Source organism: Loxodonta africana, chromosome 4 (assembly GCF_030014295.1).
Source record: "Loxodonta africana isolate mLoxAfr1 chromosome 4, mLoxAfr1.hap2, whole genome shotgun sequence".
NCBI lineage: Eukaryota > Metazoa > Chordata > Mammalia > Proboscidea > Elephantidae > Loxodonta > Loxodonta africana.
Window position 1 is genome coordinate 117023254 of NC_087345.1, and position 24342 is coordinate 117047595.

At 39.0% G+C, this 24342-nt stretch overlaps 1 protein-coding gene across 1 annotated transcript; it reads left to right on the plus strand.

Annotated features, from left to right (window-relative positions):
- The first annotated feature begins 13498 nt into the window (after window positions 1–13498).
- On the plus strand, window positions 13499–20370 carry KCNJ8 (potassium inwardly rectifying channel subfamily J member 8). The gene is made up of 2 exons (XM_003405687.4): window positions 13499–13917; window positions 19143–20370. Exons 1-2 carry the CDS (start codon window positions 13544–13546, stop codon window positions 20041–20043), a joined length of 1275 nt encoding a protein of 424 aa, XP_003405735.4. The 5' UTR covers window positions 13499–13543; the 3' UTR covers window positions 20044–20370.
- The last annotated feature ends 3972 nt before the right edge of the window (window positions 20371–24342 follow it).

Below are 24342 nucleotides of genomic sequence, written 5' to 3' on the forward strand. Positions count from 1 at the left end.
CTGCCAACCAAATTGGCAGTGAGAGTACACCCAGAGGCACCTCAAAAGAAAGGCCTGGCAATCTACTTCTGAAAAATCAGCACTGAAAATGCTAAGGAGCACAGTACTACTCTGACACACAGGGGGTTGCTGTGAGTCAGGGTCAGCTGGAGAGTAGCTGGTGGTATTCAGTACACTACTGAAAAGGGAACTGGATGAGGAATTAGAAGACCTGAGTTCTAGTCTTGGTTCTACCTTATATTAATTGTGTGGCCTTTGGTTCTTTCATTTCAAGTCTGAGGCTCCATTTCCTCATTTACAAAAAGGAAAAAAAAAAAAAAGGAGGTATGACAATAACTACCCTGCCGGCCTTACTGAGTTTTTGTGAATCTTAAATAATATGATGGCAAAAGAATTTTATGATTTGAAAAGCACATTCCAATATGAAATATTAGTACTGAGAATGTACTATACCACATCCTAGTGAGTACTACATAACATCTTCTAAAATCAGAAAGCTTTACCAAAAAATTCATATGAGATTGATTCCAGCTTTGTAACGATGAGATGATATATTCAAGCTGAGAACTTAATTAAAAAAGAAAAATTGCTCCAACTTTTGGCAAGGGCAAATGCAAAATCAGCCTGTTAGGGCACAACCCAGATCTACTGGGGAGGAAAAAATAAACTCATATTCAAAGTTAAAATCATATGAGGGAGAGTCAAGAGACAAAACAAACAGGAATATTAACACTGAAACTGTAAATTAAAAAATATATGTAAGAGATTTTTAAATTATTATGTGCTTGTCAATAAGCATATTAAAATATGCTCAGCAGCATACTATGCTAGGCAAATGTAAATAAAAACCATTACCTACCCACAAAAATGGCTAAAACTACAAAGCCCAACAATATCAAGTGTTAATGCGGTAGGAACCTTCATACATTGCTAATGGGAGTGTAAAACGTTACAACCAATATAGAAAACTGGCGGTTTTTCATATTGATTGCAACATATACCTATCCTATAACCCAACAATTCCACTCCTGGCATGTATCCAAGAGAAAAGAGTCCCTATGTCTACAAAAACGCTTATACATAAATGTTCTTGACAGCTTTATTCATAATAGTTAAAAACCAAAAACAGCCCAAATATCCATCAAAAAGGGGATAAGTTGTGGTATATTTATACAATAAAATACTAGCACTGGTATATAAAACAATATGGCTGAATCAGATGGATATTTTATGTTGAGTGAAAGAAGGCAGACACTAAAGATTACATACTGTATGATTCCATATATACAAAGCTCAACAGCAGGCAAAACGAATTGATGATGATCGACGTCAGAATAGATTTAGCCCTGAAGAGCAGATACGGTCGGGAATGGAGCGTGATGGACATGTCTTATATCTTGATCTGTGATCCGTGTGGTAGTTGCATGGTTATATACATAAGTGTAAAAAGAGATGAAACAGTAAATAAATTTAAAATAACTAAATAGAACTTCTTATATTGCGAGAGAGTTCTTTCCATGTAAAGTAGATCTAGACTGCATCCAGAACACAGAATAAGAAAAGCAGATAAAAAGTATGAAATGACAACTAGAAGATTGGGAGGATAAAATGAGAAGATCCAAAATAGGAATTCAAAGAGAGAGGAACTGAGAACGGAGAGAGTGGAGAGGATTCAAAGAGCCAAGAGCTATTCCAAAAAAAAATGTAGACTTGGATGATTTCAAAAGTATTCCAAACCTTCAAGGAGTAGCTGATCCCAGTTCTATTTAAACTATTCCAGTGCATAGCGAAAGAATGTGCTTCAATTCTTTTCGCAAAGGCTCATAACACTGATCCGAAACCATGCAGAGATAACCCAGAAAGAGTAATACAGACCAATCTCATAAAGATTTATCCCAAACAGTCCAGCATTATATAAAATAACAATTCACCCTGGATAAGTGGAGTTTTATCTCAGGAATTAAAATAGTTCAATATTTGTTTTAATCTATGATTTAATTCACCATATTCGCTGACCAAGAAAGAAAAATATGATCACCTTGGTAGATGCTAAAGAGGTATTTTTTGTAATTCATTATCCATTCATGATTTTAAAAACATACAAAAGTGAAAAGGGAAACACTTTAATATGACAAATACATAAACTATATGTTCTGGAAGCATTTTACTAAAATCATTAAGAAAAGAGTATGCTTATGATCACCATGATTATTTACTATTGGCCTGAAAGTACTAACAAATACATACTACAAAAAATATATAAATAATAAATAAAGTACTGAATATTAAAGATGCTGTGACAAAGTTATAATTATGTTAGAAGATACTATGTTTTAGGTGGCAACTCAAGAGAATGAGTTGAAAAAACACATAGCACCCGTACAATTCAGCAAGCTAATACAGTTATAAATAACATAAATGAACAAATAAAAGTGGCTTCCCAGATATCAACAATCACTAGTTAGAAAATATACTGGGAAGAGATTTTGAAATACCAGAAAATATAAAATATCTAGCAATAAACTTAAAGAAAATGCAGAACATATTTGAAGGAAATTGCAAAAGACTTACTGAGGGGCATTAAAAAAATTTGTGTAATATCTGAAAAAGAAACTGCACATTGTAAACAAATGTAAATTCTTTGTTAATTAATGTTTTAATTACCTAGTGCTGCCATAACGGAAATACCACAGGTAGGTGCATTTAAGGAAAAGGAGTTTATTTTCTCACAGTTCTGGAGGCTAAAAGTCCACGTTCAGAGCCTGGTTTAGGGGGAGGTCCTTCCTTGTAAGTATCCCAAGGAATTCCTTGACCTTTCTTGGCATTCATTGGTGTCTGTCTTCTCCCCTTCAACTCCTGTGTCTCTTATGGCTCTTTTTATAACTCAGAAATGTTTAGGTTTAGGACCCATCCTGCTTCTGTATGACCTCATTAACATAAAAAAGAAAAAGCCCTGTTTCCAAACAGTGTCACATTCACAGGTACAGTGGCCAGGACTTCAGTACATATTTTGGGGGGACACAGTTCAATCTATAACAATTAATCTATATAGTAAATGCAAGTACCCCCTGCAAATAAAGTGCTACACACACCTGCCTGTATGTTCACCAAATGCCAATTCAGTTTAATTTTCTTTAATTAAACCTTTTTCTGTTTGATTTTTCCACATGAATGTGTATTGTCTACTTAAGCTAGAGATTTATACCGCCATTTTTTTTTTTTTTTTGGAGGTAGATGAAGAGGTACACAGATACGTTGATACAGGAAGGTAAAAACCTGCCCAATCACAGAAGGAGCCTGGATGGCCTTCCCATCTGACTCTTTATACACCCATAATGATTACTTTACACTCCTCATTACAATTAATATTTTCAAGAGTAAATGATCCGTATTAGATCGTCTATCCTTCATTTACACGGCCATTATGATAGCTTTATACATGAAAAATTAACTTTTTCCTTTATCAATAATAAATGTTTCCATTCCTCTGTTTAATTAAAATCAGATTTAAATATTAGTTTATTTTGTCCAGCTTTCCTAACACTGGGTGCACGGAAACACAAACAAAAACACTACCGGGAAGAACCAACACAGAATAAGTAGAAGTTTGTGCCACTTTTAAGAAAGCTGATGGATCTCTGCCATTTAAATTAGAAGGGTAGAGTTTGATTTTCAAAAAAAGGCTGACTATTTAGCAACTCTGGAGAGTTGTAATAGGCAGCCTCTAAAACGTTCTCCAGTGATTTCTACCTCCTAGTATTCCTGTTCTTGTGTAACCCTCTCTCTGGACTGCAACTTGTGATTCGTTTTTAACAAATAGAAAATGACAACTGTTATAAGACACCATTCCTGAGAATAGGTTACAAAGGGCTGCAACTTCTATCTTGCACATACTCTGCATTCTCTCTGTCCTGCTTGCTGTAATAAAATGAGACACTAAGTTGTGAGTTGTCCAATGCAGAAGAACAAGGAACTGTGAGAGACCCACAGCCTACATCCCACGAGGAACTGACGTGTTCGATCCAATATCTGAGCCGAAGTGAATCCTGCCACCAACTACATGAGTGAGCTTGGTAGCCTGTCTTCCCCGAGCTTGAGCCCCAGCTGACACCTTGGTCGTAGTGCTCTGAGAAACCCAGAGCCTAAGGACCTAGCTAAGCCGAGATTCCCAACCCACAGAAACTTTAAGATACCACACGTGTTGTTTGATGTCGCTTAAGTTTTGGGGTAATTTATCAGGCAACAAAAATAACTAATACAAGAATGAACAGAATCAATTGAAGGACTTTGATGCTAAGACACACGGGTAATTATCATGGGTCTCAAAGAGTAAGCATAATCCTGCCTTGGGGAAGTGTCATGCTTCTTAATAAAAACAACCCTTTCCCTAGCTTATGTGCTAAATCCTTTACATACCTTCATTTAGTCCATACAACTCTGAGAGGTAGATGTTAGCGTCTCCATTTTATAGAAGAGGAAGTTGAGGCTCAGAGTAATTAAATACGCTGCCCACAATCACCCACCAAGTAAATGGCAGATCTGGCATTTGATCTCAAATATTTCTGACTCCAAAACTCTGGGAACTTACACAGAAGATATATCCCATTCATCTCCCACAATTCTTCAAAAAGCTTTTTAAGGATTGACTTTTAAATACGTAATAAATCTCTGTAGAGTTACAGAGAGATCATTAACCACCCCCCACATTTACACTATTAAAATGAGGCAGTTTGACATTTCAAATTAGCAACAAATATCAAATATTTAATTCCAGGGTGAATCTGTTTAGAAAAATGAACTGGTGAAAGCTTTTCTGGCACAGATCACTTTCACCTAAAGGAAAATCAAGATCATTTAATAGCAAAAAGAAATCCTGACTTCACTGGACCCAATAAGTTTAAATATCATTTTAAAATTTTCAACCTCTATAATCCCTTCAGCAGCTGGTATTTTTGAAAGGTGGCAATAAGGAATACCCTATAGAGGGTTCTGGAAAATGTCAGGTTTCTCATTCCAAGCATAGCATGAATCACTGATTTTGCAAAACATAATGACATGCTAGCAAAGCCATGGATCAAGACATGGTTGGGAACTGCTCTTTCCATAAGAGCTTCAGAAAAGCCTGTGCAGAGCTTCTATAGCAGGACAAACCCCAGGCTTATGTGAACTTGCCTTTTTTGGCACAAGAATATCAAAGCGTAATTTCAGGTCACAGAAAAATTAATAGGGGCAGCAGCTATTCCTCTTCTTCTCTTGGGAGAGATCCTACTAGCTTTATTTATTACTAGCATTTTGTAGTCTACCAGCAGAGAATAATTACCACAGGTATTCTCCACTTGATTGAACAAACCCCTTTTTCTCGTGGAGACACTATTGTAGTAAAACACACATATTGGTTTCCTGGGTCCCTGTTTTATTTCCAGAGCCCTGGTGGTACAGTGGTTAAGAGTTACGGCTGCTAACCAAAAGGTTGGTAGTTTGAATTTACCAGCTTCTCCTTAGAACCCCTGTGGGGCAGTCCTATTCTGTCCTATAGAGTCAGAATCGACTCAACGGCAGTGGGTTTGGTGTTTTGGTTTATTTCTGGTACCTCGGTTGGTTTCCTTTCAGTCTCCAGTGTCTTCATTAAATTCAAAAGCTGAAGAGATGCCAGTACAGTATTAGCACTCTGAAGGTTGGTAAGGTCTCAAAAATAATACTTGAGTGTATAAAATATTATCATAGTGTTTCATTTCCATAATCTTAGATTAGGAAAGATAGTTAAGTTATAATTAAATGAATCCTTTTTCGTCCCCTTCCCCCATTCTCTGATCTTTTTAAACATGACCAAACCAAAAACAGCCCTAATATATTAATAGGAGCTGGCATTTATTAAGTACTTGCCACATGGCAGACACAGTTGTAAGCACTTTATATGGATTATCTTATCTTGTCCTGATAACAATTCTGTGAGGCTCTCATACCTGTATGAGAATCTCTAGAGGAGCTGTTAAGTGTGTTTTATTTTATTAGAAGCATTTATACCTTCTCATCGAAGATTTCTGATTTCTGGGCCAAAGATCACCCAATAGAAGCCTGGAGGGACATAAAAATTGTTACCAGGTGTTTTTGATGGACCATGGATTAACAGTTACCCCTTTAAGATATTGTCCAGTAGGAAAAGTGTAGGATTTTGGAATGAGATGTTCTAGTTTATTGTAGGTTTCTACTTACTAGGCATGTGATCTTAGATAAGTCATTATGCTACACTCTAATTGATTCATGTATAAAATGAAGAAAACCTACTTTGCATGCAGCTGCCCCAAAGATTAGGTCAGTACCCTAGTATGAAGCAGATTTCCAGTTGTTATTTGTTGGCTGAATGGAGACATGGATGGATTAGTGAACATCCAATTTTTCAACTTCGTTTCTTTCCTCTTCTCCACCTGCTATGCTGATATTGTTCTTCAAACACATTAAGCTATTTCCTGCCTCAAAACCTTTGCACTTGCTCTCATGCTGCCCGAAGCACTCTCCCCAGATGATCACCTGAATGATTCTCTGTTCAAATTTCCCCTTCTTAAAGAGGCATTTCCTGAACTCTCTACCTAAAGCTGCCAATCCGTGACTCCAGTTACTTTCAATCTTTATCCTGCTTTATTTATTTATGTAATAGCTCTTACTACTGTTGATAAGTATGTAATGTATTACTTCTTTACTATCAGCTTCTTCCCCAAGCATGCATGCTCCCAGGGGACAGGGACTTTGTTTCATTTACCTAGATGCAAATTAAAAGGTAATTCTTGTTATTAATGCCACCCTTCCTGGCCTTACAGATTCACACCTGCGAGCTGGCATTAAGTTTGAGGAGTTGAACATGCAAGCTGGACGGAAGTCTTCTTCATTAGTGGTTCTGATGGATGTCTTTGAAGAAATGGGGTGACTATTTTAAAGGAGAGTATGACATTTTTCTGCTTAAATAGATACATATCTAAAAACAAAAGTTCTCTGAACTCATTGGAACAGATAACTAAGAGTTATACTGTCGTTCCCATTTCATGATAAGTCCAAAAAAGTGAATTTATAACATGCTGTTTTGATTACTAGTTTATGTAACAGTTTTATTAAGCTGATTCCAAAGCAATATGTTCCAAAGTGGTTTATATGAGGACACTAATAAAGCAGCATACCAAGCAAATAGACCAGCCATTATTTGGACTGTTATCATGAATCGTTTCCATTGTCTTTCTGAAGATTCTCCAAATTCTGAAAGTCTAATACTGCTAACGGAATCCAAGAGTTCGAAATTCACAAATAGAGTCAAAGGCAAGGTTATCAAATGCAAGGACTTCATCCTTTATCTCATGAGTACTTTCAAGGACTTCAGTGATTTGTATTTAGTAGTTGAAACAGCACAGACATTTGGGGAACGCATCAACCTAATACTTTCTCCACTTGTTTGAAGGCACCTGATAAACTATGTTTCTTAGTAGAATGAGAGTTGTAGAAGATCCTTTACTACCAAATAAAATGGTCACAGAGGAGGCAAACAGACTCTACTCCCAAGTGAACCAAAAGCCAAACCATACCCAGTGCCTTCAAGTCGATTCTGACTCAGCAATCCTATAGGACAGAGTAGAACTGCCGCATAGAGTTTCCAAGTAGTGCCTGGTGGATTCCAACTGCCAACCCTTTGCTTAGCAGCTGTAGCACTTAACCACTACGCCACCAGGGTTTCCCCCAAGTGAACAGATATCCTTGAATTGCTTCCCAATTGCATAAATTTCTCTTGTATGTGACATGAGCAGATTCTGATAGGATTCATGAATAGTCAAGAAAGTCGTAAGAGAAAATAATGTCAACTCTGTTCTGAACTTATTACTGGTATCCTGTAATAGCGTTAACCAAATTAGTCTTCACTCCTAAAAGAACAATTAGGAAAATTATAGAACAATTAAGAAAACACAAGTAACTTTTAGGGGACAATAGCAAAATAGTGATTAAAGAAGTAGACAAAAATAAGCCTTAAGAGGTAAATGTGCTCTTGAAAAATTGATTTCCACAGTAAATTTCTCACCAGAGGTAAATTTAAATGTTCACTATTTGAACCATAATATGTCTCTTAGTTATCTAGTACTGCTATAACAGAAATAATGCAAGTGGACGGCCTTAACAAACAGAAATTTATTCTCTCACAGTCTAGGAGGCTAAAAGCCCACATTCAGGGCGCCAGCTCCAGGAGAATGCTTTCTCTCTGTCGGCTCTGGAGGAAGGTCCTTGTCATAATCTTTCCCTGGTCTAGGAGCTTCTCAGTGCAGGGGTCCTGAATCCAAACGATGCACTTGCTCCTGGCTTTTCTTTCTTGGTAGTTGGAGGTCCCTTGGTCTCTTACTCACTTCTCTCTGTCATATCTCAAAAGAGATTGACGACTCTAGATACAACCTAACTTGTAGACTGAGTCCTGCCTGATTAACACAACTGCCTCTAATCCTGCCTCATTAACATCATAGAGGCTAAGCCAAGTTGACATATACTTTTGGGGGACACAATTCAATATATAACAGTATGAAAAGAGGAATGTCAGAAGAGGGAAGCTAGATATCAATCAATAATAATGATTGAGTACCTACTGTGTACTCAGAAAAATCTTTGGGAAACAAACCCAAACAGGTCTGTTTCCACTAAACTCACAATTGTTATAAAGAAAAACAGGGCCAGAAAATGCCAAATGACTTCAAGTATTGCTGGCCTGGAGTACTTAGGGGGGTTGCTGAGGAGGGGAGAAGGTGGGTAGCTTGAAGGAGGAGAAAAAAAAAAGGAGAAGGATATGTTAAAGAGAGTATGGGGGATGATGAGTAAAGGATTCTTTGCAGACAGCTATGGTCACAGACTTCATAGTGAACTACAGATTTCAAGTTGTCTATGTGGGTTGTGAGAAATGGCTTCAAAAATCATGAAGGGAGAAGAGATGAGAGTTGGAGTAAATGTATGAAAAAGAGAAACACTGTTGCAAGCACTATTACTTCTTTCTTTCATTGGACAAGTATTTACTGAGTATGTGCTACCGGGAACAATTCTAGACACTGGGTGTGTGGTGGTAACAAACAATTTGTCCTCACAGAGCTCCCACCCAGTGCAGACAGCTAGTTAAGGGAAAAATACACAATGTTGGTTAAGGAAAAATGTCAGAAAAGAAATGGAAGGAGAAAAGAAATGGAAAATTTGTAATATTTCAATTCTTTATCATTTTTCTCAATGACCATTATTTGTTTTTAGTCATTCTATTGTCAAATAATTCACTTATTCACTTCTTAAAATTTCACCTTTATTATGTGTATTCTTAATACCCTTATTCTGAATATATAATTAATTTAAATTAATTATTTAATCAACTTAAAGGAGAATGAGGCTTTTCCATTTAAATCGATACATATCTTTAAAAATATATATATAATATGATATACTAAAAAATAGATCATAGCTTGCCATATCAAAACAAGTCAAAAGTTGACTTGAAATTGCATATTTGGAAGAATATATCTCATTAGAAAAAAATGAGTCTTAAATATGTATAATCACAAAAGAACAGAATTTTCATATAATGTAGATATAGATTTATTTGTTGCAATTTTACTCGTAAATTCTCCTCAGCAGCTCATCTCCCTAAGTTTAATTTTCCTGCTATTTTTCTGCCACCATCATAAATACCTTAGTCACTTCTGACTTTTCCCTTTTCCAGTACTGACTGTGCAACATTCCTTTTGTATATACTTGCATATTGCCCACTGCCATTACCTATTGGCACCAGAACTCGTTCCCTTTCTAATGAATGTAATGGTTTCTGGTGTTCCCCCCTGCCAATCATTTTGGAGCTCCAAGAGACTCAGAAGTTTAACTTTCAAATCCATCCTACTCTCTGCTTCAGGATCAATCTTCCTGAAAAAAAAAAAAAAAAAAAAAAACCCAAACCATACCTGTTGCCATCAAGTCGATTTTGACTCATAGTGACCCTACAGGACAGAGTAGAACTGCCCCCATAGAGTTTCCAAGGAGCGCCTGGTGGATTGAAACTGCCAACATTTTGGCTAGCAGCCTTAGCACTTAACCACTTCATCACCGGGGTTTCCAATTCTCCAACAGGTGGTCCTTTTTGTGTAGCTCTCTGATCAAAATCTTTCCTACCATCTTCAGAAGGCTTACCACTTCCTACTGAAGACAGTCCAGACTCCTTTGATGAGCATTTTCTATGACTTTCTATGCATTTTTTTCAAGACTCCAACATGCTTCCTCAAGCCTTATATTTTCCATTTATTGATTCAAAAATATTTTTTGAACACCTCTGTAATTCAAGCTCTGTTAGAGGCTTAGGATACAAAGGTGAACAGCTCACAACTCTGCCCTTTAGCAGTTCTCAGTTCTGTGAAGGGGAAAGACAAGTATATGAACAACCCGGAGGCTCTAGGTGGTGAAAATGGTTAACTGCACTCTGCTGCTAACTGAAAGGTTGGAGGTTCGAGTCCACGCAAACACACCTTGGAAGAAAGGCATGGTGATCTACTTCCAAAAAATCAGCCATTGAAAACCCTATGGATCATATTCTACTCTGGTCCACGTGCGGTTGCCATAAGTCAGAATCACTCGCTGGCAACTGGTACGAATAATCACTACGTGGTGAGAGAGAGGCTGCCCAGGGGACATTGGAATTAAGAGCCCCATCCTGCTATCTCGCTGACTTTGCTTCATCAGTGCTGATTAAATTAGTTTCTGTTATGAAAACATGGCTCACTGTTGCCAGTACTCCATGTCTTTCTTCAGGCTGTTCCTGCTCTGTGGAATGTCTTTTTTCCCATTTTTGTGCAGGCCCCAAATATATTAGGTCTTTCAAAGACTAGATCAGATGTCAAATAATCCAGGAAGCTCTCCTTAGTCCCCTAGTCTTTATCTCTTGTTTATTTCCTTTCCCTTTCTAATCACATTGTTATTTATATTAGAGTTTATCAATGTTTTATCTCTCTTATTATGCTTGTCTAACCTCTTAAGAGCAGCAACTGTGATTTATATATTTATATATTCCTAGATACATGAACCTAAAAAAATGTGATAACTTTCACAAAATAGATGTTCAGTGAATGTTCCCTGAGCTAAAATAATAGACAATAAATTGTATACCAAACTCAATTGTAATATAGAACAATGATTGGACCGACTATTCAAATTGGTCCCCACAGACTTGTTATAAAACTAACTGCACAAGTTATCACATAGATTAACATCAGTAGAGAGGAGAGCTGCCACTAACAGACTAGACCCCAGGCTTGAAGGGGTTAAGCAAATCTATCCACAAAGAGGAAAAACGTTCCTTTGCCTTCATTAAAGACTAATTTTAGGTCTTTTAGTAATTAGATGAACACATTGTTTATTCTCCATACACTTTCGGCCTCGAGTCTTGGAAAATACATAAAATTTCCAAGAATTAAAGTTTCCATTAACACAAGTGCCAAAATCACAAGGCTTGACCTGTGGGAGAGAAAGCACATTTGTCTTTGCTGGCTCCTTCTCAAAAAGCTATAGAAGGATATTTACCGTATAACCTTCCTTGTGCGTAATTGCTCTGTTTTATCATTCAGACCATCTAGACAAGACTGAGAAGCTGCAACATTTTAGAAAACAAAGAATTACTGAGCAATGACCGTTTGCGTGCTAAAGCGTTGACAATTGTCCCTGTTTGGGGTAAAATTTCTTCACTGGAAGAGACTGGGAATATTTTGCTATTTTGTTTTGGTTTGTTTTCTGTGTGCGTGTTACTGAAAACTGGCTTCGGCTGCTGAAGCAGTAATTTCCGATAGTGGGTTTCAGAATATCTTCCACCTGTATGTCACGACTAAAGGGAAATTTAATGTACATCAATGCGTGTACACGCAGCTTGAACACCTCCGAAGAATATTTTCTGACCTCTCTATTTGGTTTTATTCAATCTGAAACAACCCAGTTGTCTGTCCAGGTTACAAAAAATAAATAAATAATAAAATACGGAATAAATTCTCCTTACGTCAGTGAACTTGGACTCAAAAAGTTCTCTCCCCAAGCAGGGAGCCTTTTAAAGATGTGTGTGTCACGCCGGCGGCAGGGGGTCGCAGCTACTGGGAAAAGAGCTGGCTCTGCAGGTCCCGCCCTCCCCCAGGGTCGCCCCTCCCTCTGGCCGGCTCCCTACCTCCCCAGGACGCGCCTTTTGCCTCCTCCCTGCACGCCCCAACCTCGGGCACTGCGGCGGCCTCAGAGGCCTGGCGCAAGTCAAAGCCAAAACCGGGAGGCCGATTTGTGGAACAACGTCCCCAAGCTCCTCTCCCCCCAAGCCCCTCCTTCGCCCACTGTATCTGCCAAGAGAGTCAAGCTGAGCAGGGGGAGGGGAAGATCTACACCCATCCCCCTCCCCCCAGCCCTCGGGGCAGTTAGATTCAATTACACCTTTTACTATTTTATCTCTTCTCTTTAGACCACTCGGCCCCCGGATCTGTCCTTTCGCCTTTCGCGGCCCCTGCTCCCGCGCGCCGGGATGGGAGAGCAAGGGACCTGCCGGCGGTCGGCCGGCGTGTGTGTGAAGGTCCAGCCGCCGCGCCCGCTGCCCGGAGTCTGTAAGTTTCAATGCTCCTCCGGGAGAGGGGAGGGTGAGGCTTTCCACATTCCCGCAAATGATTTAAAATGCAAGACACAGCATAGGTTTGCAGTGTTGGATGGATTTTTCAAACATTCTACTATGTGTCTGCAGCTTGTAGGCTCTTGTTCGTGTGATCCCTTCGTTGTAAAGAAGTTTTCAAGTTATAATATTAGGAGTTTCATGGGATACTTTTTTGTCTTTTTTTTTTTTATGCAACTCAGACTTCCTTCAGATTTAAAATAATTATTCACAACGTTCAAGTTACATAGCACATCGTTTATTATTTTGTCAGATTACACTAAACATGTTATTTACACTGCGCAAGAGTCCACGGCCTTTTCTTTGCCTACTTCTAAAAATAACGGAGAGAGAATTTCCCTTCAGTACTTTTAATATTGCTGTATCATCTGAATGCTTTAATAAATAGATCCTACTGCACTCTGGCCTTAAATTTTCATCCTTGACACTTCGAGCTGGTATCCTTGCCCTAATCTACAGATGTGGTTAACTCAGAGAATTATCACTGAGCCTGCTGTTTACATGAAAGCTCCTGGTTTTGTTTAACTACGGCTACATGTGTGGAAAATGAAAAGGAAAATTAAATCAGTTTACCGATTCAGACTAAGTAACAATTTCTCTGGGATCCCAGAACTCAAGCAAAAGCCAGACCCGTGTTTAGATTAATTAAGTCACACTTTTAGCTTTGCATGCCACCTTGTATGTATAGATATGCCCCTGAATACAAGACTGAAGAAGTGAGGAAATGATTTTATACCTCTGTCTATAAAAACGTCTATATTATTATTATTGTATCATTATTTTAATTATCGTTTCCCTTGTGCAGGAGGACGGGTCTTGGAAGGAGGCAGGTCAGAGGCAGATCGATAGGCTGGCTATGGTGGCAGGACGATGTTGGCCAGAAAGAGCATCATCCCCGAAGAGTATGTGCTGGCGCGCATCGCCGCGGAGAACCTGCGGAAGCCGCGCATCCGAGACCGACTCCCCAAAGCCCGCTTCATCGCCAAGAGCGGGGCCTGCAACCTGGCTCACAAGAACATTCGCGAGCAAGGACGCTTCCTTCAGGACATCTTCACCACCTTGGTGGACCTGAAATGGCGCCACACGCTGGTCATCTTTACCATGTCTTTCCTCTGCAGCTGGCTGCTCTTCGCCATCATGTGGTGGCTGGTGGCCTTTGCCCATGGGGACATCTATGCTTACATGGAGAAAAGTGGAATGGAGAAAAGTGGTTTGGAGTCCACTGTGTGTGTGACTAATGTCAGGTAAGAATGCAGTAGGACTGCACGTAGCATAGTCAAAATATTATATTGCCTTTCTTCTATCACTCTCTTATTGAAAGTGAAATAAAAGGTTTGCTTTAGAAACAAACAAAACAAATAGTAAGAATAATCTAAGATGTTATAAATCTTTTAAAATGCAGCATTATGGCTAATGAGTCTCAAAGTGTGGAACTTCAAGCCCTTGGATTTGAAAATTTTACACCAGTTACTTAAAAATCGTTGTGGTTCAAAAAAATTACACAGAGCACTTACACACACACACGACCTACACATTTAGTTTTCAGCATAAAAAACTGCTGTCTATAATTCCAATGTCTACAAATAAATATTTCTGATCAACAAAAATTATTATGCAGATGCTGGTAATATTTTTCCCTGATGTCTCTTATCCATTACATTTTCAGAAATAGTGAGAAAAAGGAGATGGCACTGGTCGGACAGGGTCCTAGATTAAAAATCTACTAAAAAGGAAATAAATATAAAGGATATAAACCCTGCTTTATTATGATTATCTTAACAGCTAATTCCTTGCACTGGATTCTGAAATTAAAAGTTATGTTAAGATTCAGAACTAGAAAAAAAAATTTTTTAATGGAAATTGGTCCAAAATTTTCATGGAAGGGATAATATAGAAGTGAGGTGATGTTGGACTCTTTCTTTCAAAGACTTAACAGAAAAAGGAGGGAACAGTTCTTAAACTACTTCACGTTTGCTTTTTCTCTTACTAGTATTTCAAAGACAGGTAAACTGAATTTGTTTCCAATGAATCTCTTTTCATATTTTAAGATGATCTAAGAATATTTGGCTGGAGTGATCTGTATCTTAATTTATTTTGTTGGAATACTGAAAAAGATAATTTATATCTATTGCAAAAACATTTACTCTGAAGCAAAACAATAGTAATAATAATGGAAAAATTTCCAGGACATTTTCTGAATTATGTGCCAAATTCACATAGTGCACAAAGAAAAGAAACTTGAACAAGAACCATACTGCCAGGAAACTGTAAAGAATGAATGCTTTACTGACCGTGGAATCTTATAAAGCTAGCATACCGCTGCAAGAACCAGAAACCCAGGCTATGACCTTGTCCATGCTCCCATTTCCTAAGTAACTGCAGTGCCAGCATCCCATAGAGGAAAGCAACATTTGTATGTAGAGAGAGGACACCACAGATTTCAGGAGGAGAGAATACCAGATTGACTTGATCAACTTACTGCCTTTACCATTGAGTAAATATTATTTTCTTTTCAACACAAACTTTTGTTTCAAAGGAAAATGTAGGTGATCATCCCAACATCAGTTACCAAGAAAACCATTAAAATACTGTACGCAACAGGTATTTGAAGGTCAAATATCATTTTCTATAATATTTCTCTTTAGGATACTTACTGACACTGGGATTGGTGAATCATTTTCATATCAAGAGAAATTGTTGGTAAATATGCAGTAAACTTATTGCCGTCAAGTCAAATCCAACTCGTAGACACCTAAGAGGACAGAGTAGAACTGCCCCATAAGGTTTTCAAAGAACAGCTGGTAGATTCGAACTGCCGACCTTTTTGGTTAGCAACTGAGCTCTTAACCACCAGGGCTCCAAATATGCAGTAGCCACTCCGTAAAAAGAGATAAAAGAAACTAAAAAGATAATCGTTGAAGATAAATGACAGATTTTATTCACAAGACAAATATATTGCCTTTTTCCTTGAAAATGAAGTCATTAAGCAATTTATTAAATACGTAAGAATAATATTCTTCCAATAATTTTTTAAAAGAACTTTAGAGTGTCTTCTGGTTATTAAAAGCCATTAGCTCTTATTTTTCAAATAAGATGTGACCTGAAGCATGTTTATTCAATCCCCAGATGCACTCCTGCTTATGTGAACATTAAGTTAACTATGATAAATGCTGAAAATAAATAGCACAGCAATTTTAGCATTTTAAATTGCAGCTCCTTCCTACAAAAAAATTATTTGCTACCTTTAAAACAAAACAAAACAAAAACTCACCGCCATTGAGTAGATTCTGACTCACAGCAACCCTATAGGACAGAATAGAACTACCCCATAGGGTTTCCAAGGAGCACTTGGTAGATTCAAACTCCTGGCCTTTTTGGTTAGCAGCTGAGCTCTTAACCACTTCTCCACCAGGTCCCCTTGCTCTCTTTAAAGTTGTTCTATTCAGGTCCCCTTGCTCTCTTTAAAGTTGTTCTATTCTTACTGATTTTATTTCAATATTGTGGTACTATTGATACTTCAGAAACCCTGGTGGTGTAGTGTTTAAGAGTTAGGGCAGTTAACCAAAAGTTTGGCAGTTTTAATCCACCAGGTGCTTCTTGGAAATTCTATGGGGCAATTCTACTCTGTCCTATAGAGTCACTATGAGTTGGAATCGACTAGAAGGTAACCGGTTTGATTTGGTTTGGTTTATTGATACTTTGGAGCCCCGGTGGCACAGTGGTTAGGAGCTTGGCTGCTAACCAAAAGGTCAGCAGTTTGAATCCACCAGCCACCCTTGGAAACCCTATGGGGCAGCTCTACTTTGTCCTGTAGGGTCTCTATGAGTCAGAATCGACTGGATGGCACCTAACAACAACATTGATACTTTAATCTCAACATACAGTTTAATCACAAGAAACCTTACAAAAAAAAAGTCACCAAAAATATAGAAACAGAAAAGTCTCTGTGCCCTCCCAAAAGGAATTTAAAATATGGCTAAAAATGATTCTTTAAATTTCCTTTCCTAAATTCAATGTCCCGCCACTTCATCAAGAGAAACAACTTTTTAAAGTAGATACTCACCAACATTTCCAAACAACATTCTACACTCTCGTTTTACAGTGGCTATCTTTCCCCTGAGTGTAGGTGACTCTCAGAGTCAGAAAGTAAAGCAGCATTGTTTCCCCTCTCTCATTATGATTCAGCCTCACTCTCTGTACCAGAACAAAAGAAGAGCTAAACACTTTCATCTGTTGGCATTGCTTAGTATGATACTCACCAACTGCCGTTGAGTCAATTCCGACTCATAGCGACCCTGTAGGACAGAATAGAACTGCCCCATAGGGCTTCCAGGGCTATAAATCTTTACAGAACCAGATTGCCACATCTTTGTCCCAAAGAGCGGCTGGTGGGTTCGAACTTCTGAACTTTCAGTTCTCAGCTGAGTGCTTTAACCACTGCGCCACCAGGGCTCCTTTTAGAAATCAGTGTGTCTGCGCCCTTCCTCTGGAGTCCGTTCCTATTCTTTGCCATAGTTTTGCACCATGTGGCATACCTTGTTTTAAATAGCTAGTGCAAGTAGCAAGTAATGTGGTTTCCTATAAATCCTTAATTCAAGAAAGAAAGAGAAAAGGCAACTTTCACACTCCACTTAAAGGCTAATCAGAACAGTCATTTATGCCTGCTCCCTTACCCCCTCCTGGCATCCCAGCAAGGTGCGTTGTGTATATTAAGTATTCAAATGTTTTAAAATTTTGCTCACTCATTGTGTGTGACATTAAGGAATGCTGTCATTTGATGAAACTTTGACAGATGGCCTATGCATAGCTTGTCTTAGAGAAGTTTGAAATTGTGGTTTGGGGAGGAAGGCAGGACTAATATTGTTTCTATTAAGAAGCTGTGGCAGTGTTTGGAATGTAGGAAGTGAACAAATGAATGATAAGGATAATGAAAATGCCACTCAAAAGGGTGGGGTGGGGTGAGACTGAATCAGAATCACCTGAGAGCTTTCCAAAGAGTCTTACCCAGTTCCAACCTTGACCCTACCAAGCCAGTGTCTGCACTGAGATGTGGAGGAGGTGTGCGTTCTAATAAAGCTCCCCAAGGAAATTCTGACACTTATTGGCCTTTCCCATTTCCACTTTCAGAGCACTTGGCCAGAATTCAGAAGATTCAAGTTCTTATTCAAGATATGATGCTGACATTGACGTAGACATTTGCCAATCTCTGCCTCAGATTCTTCCTTTAGTAACTTCAGTAACCGTTAGATCACATAGAAGACACATTAGATAAGAAAACACCTTTCTTTCCCAATGGCAAGATATTCCTTATTATTAAAAATACTAGTACTTTTGAATGATGGGTTTTGTGCCACTTTGTAGCACTGTGCCTTGTCTGTATGAAGTACACAGTATTAGTAAATGAACCTGATGTTAAAGGTTATAAATAGTGAATAGCTCACTCACTGTTCTACTTTCAATATGACTCCGTCAAACACAAATATTCAAGAGTAAGTGCTTGTTAAAAATATTGTTTGGTAAAGTCTCTATGTTACGAACTGTGCCTTGTCTGTATAAAGTATACAATAAGTATTAGCAAATGAACATGATTTTAAAAGTACAAAGAGTTAAAAGCTCATGCATTGTTCTACTTTCAATATGACTCGAGTTACTTAAACACAAATATTCAAGAGTAAAATCAAACCAAAACCAAACCCGTTGCCGTCGAGTTGATTCCAACTCCTAGTGACCCTATAGGACAGAGTAGAACTGCCCCATAGAGTTTCCAAGTAGCGCCTGGCGGATTCGAACTGCTGACCATTTAGTTAGCAGCTGTAGCTCTTAACCACTATGCCACCAGGGTTTACATTTAAGAGTAAAAAAACCAAACCAAAGCCGTTGCCATCGAATCAATACTGACTCATAGCGACCCTATAGGACAGAGTAGAGCTTCTTCCTTGGGTTTCAAAGGAGAACCTGGTGGATTTGAACCACCAACCTTTTGGTTAGCAGCCATAGCTCTTAACCATTACACCACCAGGGTTTCCACCATTCAAGAGTAAGTGCTTGTTAAAAATATTGTTCGGTAAGTCTCTATGGTATGGACTTTAATTTAGATTAACAAATAATTTTCAATCTGATGATGTGTCAGTTCTTCATGAAATAGACATTGTTTACTTTATGAAACTGTCTACCAGGAAGATGCTTATTATTTTATCATATTAATGCTTTTGCACAAGGAGGCTGATCATTTAATGACCTAGAAAACACTAACAGAATTGTATCCTAGACAGCTGGAGATAGTGTGCATACAGAAACAACGACAACAAAAAGAGCTTGTGCTTAGAGTTGGGCATCTGGCAAGTCGACTAGTATTTCCAAAAGCATTTGATGACTTTTGAGGGAAGAAAGTGAAAAATTCAGCTCGATATGCTATTTATTACTCAGAATTTGATCTAATGGCATTGTTTTCTGATACCATTCCTTGCAGATCTTTCACCTCTGCTTTTCTCTTCTCCATTGAGGTTCAAGTGACAATTGGATTTGGAGGGAGAATGATGACAGAGGAATGCCCTCTGGCCATCACAGTTTTGATTCTCCAGAACATTGTAGGTTTAATCATCAATGCAGTTATGTTGGGCTGCATTTTCATGAAAACAGCTCAGGCTCACAGAAGGGCGGAGACTTTGATTTTCAGCCGCCATGCTGTGATTGCCGTCCGAAATGGCAAGCTGTGCTTCATGTTCCGAGTGGGTGACCTAAGGAAAAGCATGATCATTAGCGCCTCAGTACGCATCCAGGTGGTCAGGAAAACAACCACACCTGAAGGGGAGGTGGTGCCCATTCACCAACTGGACATTCCTGTCGATAATCCTATTGAGAGTAATAACATTTTTCTGGTGGCCCCTTTGATCATCTCTCATGTGATTGACAAACGTAGCCCCCTGTATGATATCTCAGCAACTGACCTCGTCAACCAAGACCTGGAGGTCATAGTCATTCTGGAAGGAGTGGTCGAAACTACTGGCATTACAACACAAGCACGAACCTCCTACATCGCTGAGGAAATCCAATGGGGCCACCGCTTTGTGTCTATTGTGACCGAGGAGGAAGGTGTGTATTCTGTGGATTACTCCAAATTTGGCAACACTGTCAAAGTAGCTGCTCCACGGTGTAGTGCCCGAGAGCTGGATGAGAAGCCTTCCATCCTTATTCAGACCCTCCAGAAGAGTGAGCTGTCCCATCAAAATTCTCTGAGGAAGCGCAATTCCATGCGAAGGAACAATTCCATGAGAAGGAACAACTCCATCCGAAGGAACAACTCTTCCCTCATTGTACCAAAAGTGCAATTTATGACTCCAGAGGGAAATCAGAACACGTCGGAATCATGACAGCAAGACAAACCCGAGACAGCCTTTTATTGAATTTTGAAGGCTCATTTCGGGCACTCTCAGACTGAACCAGAGCTGAAACAAAAATTTGTGTTTCTACATTTTAATGCACTAAATAATATTCATATTCAGAGAACAGGACTTTTTATATCAATAAACAATTACACTAAAGGTGAAGGAATCATGCCTCGTATATATAGTATTTGCAGTGGTATGCTTACATTACATATAGGATAATATATTTCTCTTTTATCTCAATTAGAAACATAAGAATTACAATAATATTAATAGAAAAGTTGGCAAAGTAATGATTTTGTTTGAAATGTTTAATTGAACCACAGATCTCTGTGTTCTATTGTTCACTCTGGAAATGCAAGTAGAATAGGAGAAAAAAAACAAAATCATGTTATTAACACCTTTGGTATATCAACCAGTATGCTGCCTTCTCCTTCCTCCATGGTCCTGCACCTAAGAGAGCTATGTGGTAAGAAGCAAGACGCAAAAACTGCTTAGTGCTACCTGCTTCTGAGCAGAATCTGTTCATTCACTTAGCCCTTTATAACGACCCCCCAGAGGTTTCCTGGTCCTCCTCATGGCAGCCATGTGGGCAGAATTGGGCAAGGAGTCTTTGGAGACTGAACAGGGCTTGGAGAGAAGGTAAGAACTTTCTAGCCTTACTTAGGACTGGATTTCCAAAAGTGACAATAACTTCCTCCAGCTTTGCGCTTCTTAAGAGTTTCCATGGGGAATTACTGTATTGAATATTTTATTAAAATATTTTATTTGTATTCACTGTAGTTCTGTGATTTCTCTTTCACAAAATCAACTCTAGCTAAAGATCAAGAAAAACATTTTTAGAGGCATGTGGAAGACATGACTCACAACTCAAAGCGATAACACACAAGCCTCCGAGATCCCTCTCTCTGAGCTCTGTTGCTCCAAGAGAACTACAGTTTTTGTTGTTTTGATGTAACATTATTCCAGGTTTTAAACTGCCCTCTTGGCTTTTCTGTGGGAGCCTGATGGATCATGAACATCCTGTAACATTTTTTCCTTTGAATTTCCCATCTCCCATCCTAAAAACCACATTTCCTCCCTCAGTAACATCTGATTTGGGGCCTGGCATATATAGGTTTAGGTCCCTGGGTAGCTCAAATGGTTTGCACTTAGCTACTAACCTAAAAGTTGGTGGCTCAAACCCACCCAGCCGCATTGCAGAAGAAAGACCTAGTGATCTGCGTCTGTAAAGATTACAGCCCAAAACTGCTATGGAGTAGCTCTACTCTGCAACCTACGGGGTTGCCATGAGTTGGAATCAATGGCAATGGATTTTTTTTTTTTTTTTTTTGGTCTTTTTGGCCTTTTAAAAATAGATTTAGCATTATCTCAATTGTTAAGATGAGATTTTTTTAGCAAATCTTGATTTCATCATCCTTACCAAACAAAACCAAACCCATTGCCATCAAGTCAATTCTGACTCACAGCAACCCAATAGGACAGAGAACTGCCGCATAGGTTTTTCAAGGAGAGACTGGTGGATTAAAAAAAAAAATTTTTTTTATTCAAGGAGAGATGGCGTCTTAGTTATCTAGTGCTGCTAAGACAGAAATACCGCAAATGGGTGACTTTAACAAATAGAAATTTATTTTCTTACAGTTTTGGAGACTAGAAGTCCGAATTCAGGGTGCTAGCTCTAGGGGACGGCTTTCCCTCTGTGCCTGCTCTGGGAGAAGGTCCTTGTCTCTTCAGCTTCTGTTCCTTGGCTCCTTGGTGATCTTCCCGTGTTGTGTCAACTGTCTTCTGCCATCTCTACTTGCTTACTTGCTTGTTTAAATCTTTTATATCTCAAAAGAGATTGATTTAAGACACATCCTACGCTAATACTTTCATTAACAGAACAAAACCCATTCCCAAATGGGATTATAACCACAGGTATTAGGATCAACAATACCTATTTTGGGGGGACAAAATACAATTCATAACAGGGGGAGACTTAGAAGTAGTGAACTATGGTTTTATTCTCACATTTCACATAGCTGAACTTCAGGAAGCTGAGTTCTTGGAAAGTCTTTTACATAGATTTTTTTTTTTTTTAATTTTCATTTCAGTTGTGAGCATTGAAATAGGCAGGTGATCATGAGTATGTCCAAATCTTACCTTAAACAAAAGACTCGTGATTCTAACCAGATGGATGGGAATTGTTTATCAGGTTACTGAGAGATGGTTATTGCTGAGAAAGTTCTAACCACTCCTTTTTCAACTCCATATTCATACATCAAGCAGGTACTTGCGGCTCCACTGGGATGTATAATAAGCATTTGAAATGTATCTAAAACCAAATACTTCATTTCCACTCACAAAACCTGTTTCTCTCCTCCCCTGAAGTCTTTCTTCTAATCACTAAGTCAAAACCTAGGAGTCATAATTGACACCCATCTTTCTCTGCTCTTTGATTCCATCCATCAGAAAAATCTGCTAGCTCTGCCTTCAATATATGTTCCAATTCTCTCCAACTCCGTCACTATCTCCATAGTCCACACAGGACTGCTCATCACCAAGTACACATGGATGCAGCGATACCAGTCAGAATATGGAACCACTTCTGTATAGGTTGGCAAAGAAAAATCTTTCTTAAGGAAACTTACACAAGAGTGAGCATGGAGGCGGATAACAGCTTTCGAAGTAGTTCTGACACAGATGATGGTATCCTTGCCCCCATAGCAGTCAAGCAGATCCAGAAGGCAGCTGGCACAGCAGCAATGGGAACATATGCAGTGCCTGCCGGCAGCTAACTAGCAGCCTACCCTTTGTGAAGATGGAATAGGTTATGGAGCAGGCAATGTTGATGGGACATAGTGAGGGTGAGATGCAGGATTTTTGAGTCCAGGTGATACAAAAAGCCCTGGCACCCAAAGGAAAAGCTAGCTATAAAGCATGGGCAGGTCCCCCAGCCACCTTCCAGCTGCAATAAAGTGCTGGGTGCCAAGAACCTAATAGCCACTAATTTAATAGGGAAGTTAATGGAAGAGTTCAATGGAGTTTCCTATGTCAAGTTATGGCTCAGATAAAACCAAAAAAAACCCAAACCCGTTGCCATCGAGTCGATTCCGATTCGTAGGGATCCTACAGAACAAAACAGAAATGCCCCATAGGGTTTCCAAGGAGAAGCTGGTAGATTCGAACTGGTGACCTTTTGGTTAACAGCTGAGTCAAGCTCTTAATCCCTGAGACAGGGACATAATTTAGCTAGTGGCAACCACATCAAACAAAAGCTTACATCAACAGTTTCTAAAAATTAGCAAACATTTTAGAGATTATTAAAATTATATAAGCTTTTTAAAAATTTTTCTATTGTGATTTAAGAGAAAGTTTACAAATCAAGTCAGTCGCTCATACAAAAATTTGTACACACCTGGCTATATACTCCTAGTTGCTCTCCCCAAAAAGAGACAGCACACTCTTTCCCTCCACTCTTTATTTTTCTGTCCATTCGGCCAGCTTGTGACCCCCCCTGCCCTCTAATCGCTCCTCCAGACAGGAGCTCCCCACATAGTATCATGTGTCTACTTGACCCAGGAAAGTCACCCTTCACCATTATCTTTTTCTATCGGATAGTCCAGTCCAATCCCTGTCTCAAGAGTTGGCTTTGAGAATGGTTCCTGTCTTGGACTAACAGAAGGTCTGGGGACCACGACCACCGGGGTCCTTCTAGTCTCATTCAGACCATTAAGTCTGGTCTTTTTATGAGAATTTGAGGTCTGCATCCCACTGCTTTCCTGCTCCCGCAGGGGTTCTCTGTTGTGTTCCCGGTCAGGGCAGTCATCGGTTGTAGCTGGGCACCATCTAGTTCTTCTGGTCTCAGGCTGATGTAGTTTCTGGTTTATGAGGCCCTTTATGTCTCTTGGGTTCATAATTACCTTGTGTCTTCGGTATTTTTCATTCTCCTTTGCTTCAGGTGGGTTGAGAACAATTGATGCATCTTAGATGGCTGCTTGAAAGCATTTAAGACCCCAGACGCCACTCTTCAAAGTGGGATGAGGATGTTTTCTTAATAGATTTTATTATGCAAACTGATCTAGATGTCACTTGAAACCATGGTCTCCAAATCCCACTCCTGCTTTGCTGGCCTTTGAAGCATTCAGTTTACTCAGGAAACTTCTTTGCTTTTGGTTTAGCCCAATTGTGCTGACCTCTCCTATATTGTGTGCTGTCTTACCCTTCACCTAAAATAGTTCTTATCTACTATCTAGTTAGTGAAAACCCCTCTCCCTCCCTCCTTACCCCAACTCATACCATCGA